Consider the following 8,825-nt stretch of genomic DNA (forward strand, 5'->3'; position numbering starts at 1 on the left):
TTTTTTTAAAATTTTACATTGTACTAGAGCCCAGTCTCATGGATTTGTCCTTATTCAAGAGGCAAAATGAGACTTAAATACATTTTTAGAGGGTATATAAAAAAATAAGCCAAATATTAATACAGAGAGAGAAAATGAAATGGGAAAGTCGATAAAAAATTAATTACAATATATCATTATATAAAATATTAGTTTGTTTAATCTTAGCCATTTATTTTACTCTAATATAATGGTTGAAAACTTATGTCAAATAAAAGAAGGATAATTATCTGGTAAAAGAATAATTTTGTTAAAAAAATGGATTCTATGATGACGTTATTAATAATAGGGCTCAGTTTCCACATCATCAAACTGCGCGGCAATTCCATATCTTTATTGCCGATTCAAACTGTCGGCACATCTGTTCATACACAAAACTAATAATAGTTGTCCTTCACTTTAATAAATTTGTGAACAAGAAAAAGTATTAAATTGGAAAAGTCATGAGATGAGTTTCTAGAATCGTAGAATATTTCAAACTCAAAATAAAACTGCTCAATAATAATAAGAATATTCAATGTGGATGTCACTTGTCAAAGCATTTAGCCCACTGCACGTTGGAAATTAGAAAAGTGGCGCCGTCTGATCATGCAACTTGGGAAAGGAAAATAATAATAATAAATGCAAAACCTCCGAAGTCAACGTAGTCTTTAATGCGGAGGTTGTCAATACTGGAAATATTCCACATACATCATCAACATCCTTAATTGAGACATGCAATTTGCTGTGCTAAGATTAGATACGTGTAATTCAGAAGATGCTCTTCTACATCTTCACACACAGTCAATGCATGCATGCACTTAGAGAGGGTTTTAATTAAGGATTGTAATTAGGATCATGTCATCTTGTTTGAACTTCATGTTTTGTAAGTGGGTTTTGGAGATTAATAGCTGGTTTTAATTTGACGATGGGATTAGGCAGTTGCTAATTTCACCCACCTTCTTTTTCGACTTCATGTTCCTTTGCCTCCTCTCTGGGCCCCCTTCCTCTTATCTCTTTGTTAGGCTTTCTTGCATGGACCACAAAAACACTGAGCATTCCGTGCATAGACCCCCTTCCTCTACTTCACTGTGCTCCCTAACCCCACCCCACCAAACCCCCTCCCCCACCCAATCTTTATAGCATTTGTACTTGGTATTATTAAGAAAGGAGCTTCTGATTGTTGAAAATGGATTGTTCTCTACTCTTTGTGTTAGAACAAGTACTTTAGGAACCATTTGCAATTCAAAAATTGTGCCGTCGAAGAGCCAGCGCTTGTGTACAATAACATGATCGATTCGAGGAGGATGTTGAAGCAACCAGGGCATCTTTCAGTGTCCGTTGCCTTCTTTTCCAGCCTATGCTTCTGGTTTCAGGTGTCCATGGCTCAAAATGCTACTACCGATCCATCTGAAGGTACACTAGCCATGCTTTCAAAAGTTGTGCATATATATTTCTAAGCATCTTTTAAATACAGAGTATATGTATGTTGTTTTTTTCTTCCTTTTTGCGATTTCTGGACAGTCTAGTAACATAAGTACGTTATGTGATGTGTACACAACGATTGAATTGAGAGTGCAGTGAGGGCGTTGAACTCAATATTCGAGCAATGGGACACGCAACCCGTGCCGGGGCTGTGGAATATCAGTGGAGAGCCATGCAGTGGATCTGCCCTTAATGGAACTGTGGAATCGTTTGAGGATCCAGCTAATAATCCATCCATCAGTTGTGATTGTACTTATGAAAAAAATACTACCTGCCACATCACCAAACTGTATGTTACCCTCCTCTCTCTCTCTCTCTCTCCATACTCTTTAGTCTTGTGTTGTTGACTGTAGCAACTCCATTAATTATGTGTTAGAAAACTAAGCAGATCATGCCTGATATATCAATTGTAATATTAAGTGCCTAACTACTCAAGCTTTTTTCTTTCCAGGAGAGTTTTTGCTCTGAACAAACGAGGGGTGTTTCCAGAAGAATTTGTGGCTTTAAGATATCTGACCTTTTTGTATGAAGTTTTTCCAACCCCTTCTCTGTTGTTTGGTTTATCACAGTTTACATTTTCATATAGAAGACACAGGTTTCTTACCGTTCAAAATTGTCACAAATATTTTTTATACTTGGAGATTAATCGCTGGTCATTTCATTTTGTTTCAATTCTTGTAGGATTATTGATCAGAATTATTTCACCGGTCCCCTACCAGCATTCGTCGGCAATATGTCTGAGTTGATGCAATTGTAAGTAGTGAGAGAGCATTTATGTAAGTTTTGGTAGAAATTTTTTATCTGTCAAATACTTTGATGGGTCTCATTCCCTTGTACAATTTCTATAATTGACTCTGGTTCTATTTTCCTTTATCTGTTTTGTAAGCTTTGAGGAACTACTTACTAATTATAATCTTTGAGGTGATTGGCTTTACTTTTTGTTTCTGGTCCTGATATATGAGTTGGGATTGTATTTCTTACAAATCAATCAATTTTGTTGGTTTATTTCTTCTTCGAGGACATGAAACATAGATCTCCCAAGTGAGTATTACACCATACGGTAAAAGAAGCACTTAGTACTATACAGAAAATTATTCTGTTTTTATCCTGAATTATAAACAGGTGCTAATATCTTTAATTGATATATTTCCATTCAGGTCAATTGCCCAAAATTCCTTCTCTGGACCCATCCCCAAGGAGCTTGGAAACCTTAAGGAGCTAACTTTGCTGTAAGCAATGAAACATAAGAAAACACAATTAAAGTTTTTGTTTTAGACAAATGAGAAATGATCTATTGGGACATGTTAAATATAGAACCCCCTATCATTTAAATCTATACCTCTTCAACATGACTTGTTGCAGGTCCTTTGGATCAAATAATTTCTCTGGAACACTCCCTCCAGAACTTGGTAACTTAGTCAAGCTCGAGCAATTGTGAGTGCTTCATTGAACTCATCGAATATGAATCACATGTTGCAATGTGTTTTTAATTTTTCACTAAGGAACAGTTTGTTCGTCATTATCGATGAGCAAGGAATGCATTTATCCTATAAAATTGGTAGTAATCAGTTTATGATTTTCGCAGGTACATAGAAAGCTGTGGACTCAGTGGTGAAATTCCTTCAACATTTGCTAAGCTCATCAACATGCAAATCCTGTAAGAATGGCCCTTAAGTGGTGTTTTAAGTTTTTTGTTTATTCAGTACTTTGAGCTTACTATGAGTCAACTTTTTGAAATTTAGCCATGCATCAGACATTGCTTTCTCAGGAAAGATACCTGCTTTCATTGGGAATTGGATAAAACTAACTGATTTGTAAGTATGGAAAACTTTAAACCTTCTGCAGTTTATGAAAGCAGACCTGCATGGCTGAGAGATGGGTCTTTTGTTCACAAGCGTCTCAAATGTTTTTGTAGGAGATTTCAAGGGAACTCTTTTGAAGGCCCAATACCAACCAGTTTTTCTCAACTGACTTCATTGAACGATCTGTAAGGGCAAATGCTTCATACCTCTCTCTCTCTCTCTCTCTCTCTCACTACACTAGCATCACTTATGTTTGTGTATGATAATGCAGGCGAATCAGTGATATATCTAATGTGAGCTTCTCTCTTGATTTTATAAGAAATTTGAAGAACTTGAAGGTTTTGTACGTTAACATTCTCATCCCTTCAAATATTGTGATATAACTTCTTTTTTCCTTTTAAAATTTGCAATTGTACTCATTTACTTGTGCACTAAATTTTTTGGTGGTGGAACAGAGTTCTACGGAATGCATTAATCAATGGTAGCATTCCTTATGATATTGGAGAATATCAAAGTTTACAGATAATGTACGTTATCATTCATGTTGCTTTCTTACGGATAGTTTACGGATATATAAGTTCAAATCCCAAAAATCCCAAATAATTTTCTTTCATTCTAATTGCTTTCTAACCTTATCATTCATGTTGTAGAAATCTGGGTTTCAACAATTTAACAGGCCAACTCCCAAGTTCTTTGTTCAACATGAGTTCTCTTCAACATTTGTAATAAGGCCTGCCTTCATTATTCCCTTTTTCTGTATTTACACCATTGAATCTCCTGCTCAGAAACTTAGTCGTTCCTCTGACCTTTTTCTTGTTTTTTTTTCTTTTCTGGGTGCCTCCTATAATTGATATGGCCAGATTTCTTGGAAACAATAGTCTGTATGGACCTCTTCCAAGCCAAAAGAGCGAGCTACTGCAGACTATGTAAGTCCTCATGTCATAGAAGTATGCTATATGTACTGGCAATCAAACAAGTACTCTGTGTGTGTGCGCATTCTAGCAGTCTTTTTCTAACTTCAATTCCTTTGAACTTTCATGCATTTTTGCTTCTTCTCATTCTGTATTAATTGTTATGTGCAGAGATTTGTCTTACAACTATTTGTCAGGAAGCTTTCCCGCATGGGTAGCCACAATATTGCGACTGTATGTCTCCTTTTGTCGTTCACCTTCATTTTTATGGTCCAAATCACCTTTATTGTGAATATATAATACCGCATGAATGAAATTCAATAAATTAGAAGGGATGGATTTGAAGTACTGATGCGTTTAGATCTTGAACATGAAATTTTCATCTTCATATGTTGATTGATTAATGATTTTATGCAGAAACTTAGTGGTCAACAACTTCACATTTGACAGTTCAAACATAACGTGAGTTGAATCGAAATACCTTTTTTTTAGACGGATAGTTCAAACATAAAGTGATTGCTATTACACTTTCGCAGTTGAATGGATTCTTCCACTACAGTTTAATTATTATAAATAATAATTGTTCTCTGTGTTTACAGTCTTCCTGGATTGAATTGCCTCCAGAGGAATTTTCTATGCAATCGAAATACCCCAAGAAGTAATCTTCTTCTATATTTCACTAGCATTTATTTCTTTAATGCAAGATCATGTTACAGCAATAGGCATTGCTTATCTCATTATGTATACATATTGTAGGAATGTCTTGATAAATCTAGTAAGCATAGCTTGTGCTGTTACATTGAATTGTACAGATACAGACTTCTCAATCAAGTGTGGAGGACATCAAATGAGAGCAAGTGACGGGATATTGTATGAGGCTGACAACTCAGCTCTTGGGCCAGCAACATTTTATGTAGCCAATACACAGAAATGGGCTGTTAGCAATGTGGGTTTGGTTTATGATAGACTGGATCAATCATTTGTGAAAACCACCGATAAGCAAGTCTCCGGTACAGATGTGACACCAAAACTTTTTGAGACTTCAAGACAGTCGCCAGGTTCACTGAGATACTATGGCCTGGGTCTTCAGAATGGACCTTATACTGTAACATTGCAATTTGCAGAAACGGTTTTTGCTAGCCGCACTAACCAAACTTGGCAAAGTCTAGGAAGGCGTGTATTTGATATCTATATTCAAGTAAGGCTGCTAATAAACTATTTGAGGGCAACCTCATTAGACAGAATTATTTAACCATCTCTTCATTTGCTTCCTAGGGGAACCTCATAAGGAAGGACTTCGACATATCGAAGGAGGCAGGTGGGGTTAACATAGCAGTTGCAAGACCCTTCAAGGTTAATGTGACAGAGAATTACCTAGATATTCATCTGTTCTGGGCTGGTAAGGGAACATGTTGCATACCTGAACAAGGTGCTTACGGCCCGCTAATATCGGCTGTCCACGCTGCTTCAGGTATACAATATAATGTCAAGTTATGAAGATTTCCTATGAATGGTTTAAATGTATTTATCTGCTGTCAATCAATTGACACTGACCAATTATTCTGTTTCATTGCTCAGATACACCAACTACTCCAGGAAAGAAGAGCAGGATTGGGTTGATAGTTGGTATTGCAGTCCCTGTCGGAGTAGTGATCTTGCTATTATTATTTGCAGTTTTATGTAAGCGGAGAAAAACATCAGAAAAAGATGACGATGAAGGTAAAAGAGCAATGAGCATATTATTAAGGGTTAATTCTGAATGGGGTTCTAGGTTCTTTCTACTGTTGATAAGCATACTTGAGAGAAAATAATTCTGATGTGTTGTTTCGAAATTTAAACCTATGTCATACTCTCTTTTGAATATGCAGATCTTCTAGGATTAGGTCCCCGACTGAATACTTTCAGTTATGCTGAGTTGAGAGCTGCAACAGAAGATTTTAATCCTTCAAATAAGCTAGGAGAGGGAGGATATGGACCTGTTTATAAGGTGAGATCTATTTTACATCAATATCTGCTACTTTAAAGCAATGATTTTGACTTCTTACAAAAAGAAATTGAGAGAGAAGCAAAATAGATTCTTTTTACTTCCCTTTCATGTCACTGAATTGTATTTCTGTTTATAGGGTACACTGTCTGATGGGAGGGTAGTGGCTATGAAGCAACTTTCAGTAGCATCTCACCAAGGGAAGAGTCAATTTGTAACCGAGATTGCTACGATATCTGCAGTCCAACATCGCAATCTAGTGAAATTGTATGGATGCTGCATTGAAGGAACCCAGCGCATTTTGGTTTATGAGTATCTTGAAAACAAGAGCCTTGATCAGGCACTTTTTGGTAGGTTTTACAGAAACATAATACTCTGCAGTTTCAAGGACTCTAAAAGTTCATCCAAGTTTTTTACGCAACCATTTTGTTGTAACTTTTCTCTGCTGAGGAGTGATGTTTAAAGAAACCAAAAGAGTAATATTCGAATCATATGAAACTAAAAACTTGCACATTCTTTTGCTACTTTGCCTTCTATTTTGCATAAAAACAGAATACTCTGCAGTTTAAAGTACTCTAGGTTACATCCAATTTCTTTTTATTTTTCTCTTCTACTTGTTATTAGTTGTTAACATGCACTTGTTCTTCTCCATGTAATGTTTCAGGAAGAAATGACTTGCACCTTGACTGGCCTACCCGGTTCAATATATTGTTGGGAACAGCAAGAGGACTTGCTTACCTTCATGAGGAGTCAAGGCCCAGGATTGTACATCGAGATGTCAAAGCCAGTAATATTTTGCTCGATGCAGAACTCTCCCCAAAAATATCCGATTTTGGATTGGCAAAGCTTTATGATGACGAAAAATCCCACATTAGCACCCGGGTTGCAGGGACAATGTAAGCCTCTGTTTGAGTTATACATTGTTAATCGTGACAAGGGTGTAATCCAAGCAACATTTTTAGTAACCATTTCATGATCTTGTAGAGGTTATTTGGCGCCGGAGTATGCAATGCGTGGACATCTGACAGAAAAGGCCGATGTTTTCGGTTTCGGGGTTGTTGCTTTGGAGATCATCAGCGGGAGACCAAATTCTGACAACAACTTGGATCCTGAGAAGATTTATCTTCTTGAATGGGTAGGGAAACTTAGCCCAGCTACTTTTATTTTAGCATTGCTGTGAAAACTTCTTTATTTTTTTCCTTTTTGACCATGCCATAATGTTTGTTTTCAGGCATGGACTCTATATGAAAACGACCAGAGTCTGGTGCTGGTGGATCCGAGATTGACAGAGTTTGATGAAAATGACGCAACTAGATTGATAAAAGCAGCTCTCCTCTGCACTCAGGCTTCACCAATGATGAGGCCATCGATGTCACGTGTTGTGGCAATGCTTTCTGGAGATATTGAAGTGAGCACTGTTATGTCAAAGCCAAGTTATTTGACAGATTGGGATTTCAAAGATGTAACCACAAGTAGCTTTTTGTTGGATGATGATGCCCCCCCATCAACTGAAAGCATTGTTGTCCACAAGTAGCATTAGATGCACTGATGCTTGGATGCTTGGATGCTTGGATGAAATGCTTAAAGGCTTTTATAATACAAAAAATCCAACGTTAACTTACGAAGAGCAGTGGTATCTCTGACCAAAAAACAACCTAGACCAGTGAAATGGGGCTAGCTTTCCAATATTTGCTTTTGGGTTAGAGTTACAACTTTCAATGCCATCTTTTTCTTTTTATATTGTGGAGTTCCACGCACGCACCCCAGTCTTTGTCCAACAAGTGTGCTGTTATTTCCAACCATCTGTCATATTTTCCTGCTAATTTTATTGTTATTAGAAAACGTTCCTGACGTTTGTGAAACTATCAAATTGTATCCTTAAAGTTTTTTTGTATCACTTATGGTCTCTAATGTTAATATAGGTGCTCTTAAATAGTCCCTTTGTAAAAAAAAATTGTTAAATCTAGGGATATAATCGTCAAATCAATCCCTTTTGACCTCTTCAATGCCTCACCAACTCACAGTTTTAGTGACGAAAAATCTTAAGAACACCGTCGCAGAAAATGTTTAGCCACGAGAAATCTGATTAACATCCGTCGCTAAAAACCTTTGGTGACGAAAAAGCTTCAAATTTCTGGGCAAAATAGCAGCTGGGTTTTTTGGGTTTTAGGTCCTTTTTTTAGCTTCAAATTGTCCTATGACATTAGAATCTAAAACAATTTCATAGAACTGATGTATAAATTAAATAAATAAACTGCAATACATCATATGATCATATGCAGGGGCACGAAGCAAGATGAATTCCTTCACGTGAGGAGGAACCAGCTGGACCTTACTCTGGAACCATTATATTCATGCAACCTCGGATGATTTGCTGCTTGATCATCAATCAGTACAAAAAGAAGAAAACAAAACTACATATGTTGGTTTGGTTGTGTATTAAATTTCTGGTTTCTTGGTAAATTTGAACCTAGACATTGCTAAGGTATGTGGTCGCAATCCAATCATTGACAGACTGATTATCAAACACAGCCAATGAGGATTTGAACTTTGAAAAACTGTTCTATGTTATTGATGCCATAATTGTTGAGTAAATATATGTATGCTATAAACTCCATATGACTG

The 8,825-nt window shown here is 36.7% G+C and overlaps 1 protein-coding gene across 2 annotated transcripts; it reads left to right on the forward strand.

The window, feature by feature from the left end:
- The first annotated feature begins 1,169 nt into the window (after positions 1-1,169).
- On the forward strand, positions 1,170-8,097 carry LOC148918582 (putative LRR receptor-like serine/threonine-protein kinase At1g56140). Of its 2 annotated transcripts, XM_089049210.1 has the most exons (24): positions 1,170-1,434; positions 1,600-1,792; positions 1,955-2,026; positions 2,185-2,256; positions 2,661-2,732; positions 2,866-2,937; positions 3,089-3,160; positions 3,246-3,317; positions 3,419-3,490; positions 3,577-3,648; positions 3,761-3,832; positions 3,956-4,027; positions 4,166-4,231; positions 4,388-4,450; positions 4,634-4,678; positions 4,816-4,874; positions 5,029-5,414; positions 5,492-5,687; positions 5,795-5,935; positions 6,085-6,203; positions 6,340-6,550; positions 6,865-7,096; positions 7,185-7,335; positions 7,432-8,097. In XM_089049210.1, exons 1-24 carry the CDS (start codon positions 1,308-1,310, stop codon positions 7,732-7,734), a joined length of 3,012 nt encoding a protein of 1,003 aa, XP_088905336.1. In that variant the 5' UTR covers positions 1,170-1,307; the 3' UTR covers positions 7,735-8,097. The 2 variants fall into 2 exon arrangements, with proteins under 2 accessions (XP_088905336.1, XP_088905337.1); XM_089049211.1 differs by lacking the exons at positions 1,170-1,434; positions 1,600-1,792 and having other exon boundaries at positions 2,185-2,544.
- Positions 8,098-8,825: the final 728 nt, after the last annotated feature.

The sequence above is a fragment of the Prunus mume genome, linkage group LG3 (assembly GCF_029339155.1).
Source record: "Prunus mume cultivar Tortuosa linkage group LG3, ASM2933915v1, whole genome shotgun sequence".
Lineage (NCBI taxonomy): Eukaryota > Viridiplantae > Streptophyta > Magnoliopsida > Rosales > Rosaceae > Prunus > Prunus mume.

Excerpts from the sequence above, each read along its gene's own strand:
- LOC148918582 (XM_089049210.1), top strand. The coding sequence starts at position 1,308 with ATGATCGATTCGAGGAGGATGTTGAAGCAACCAGGGCATCTTTCAGTG. Across the intron at positions 4,679-4,815 it reads TTTGACAGTTCAAACATAAC|TCTTCCTGGATTGAATTGCC; the intron begins GTGAGTTGAATC and ends CTGTGTTTACAG. Across the intron at positions 7,336-7,431 it reads AGATTTATCTTCTTGAATGG|GCATGGACTCTATATGAAAA; the intron begins GTAGGGAAACTT and ends GTTTGTTTTCAG.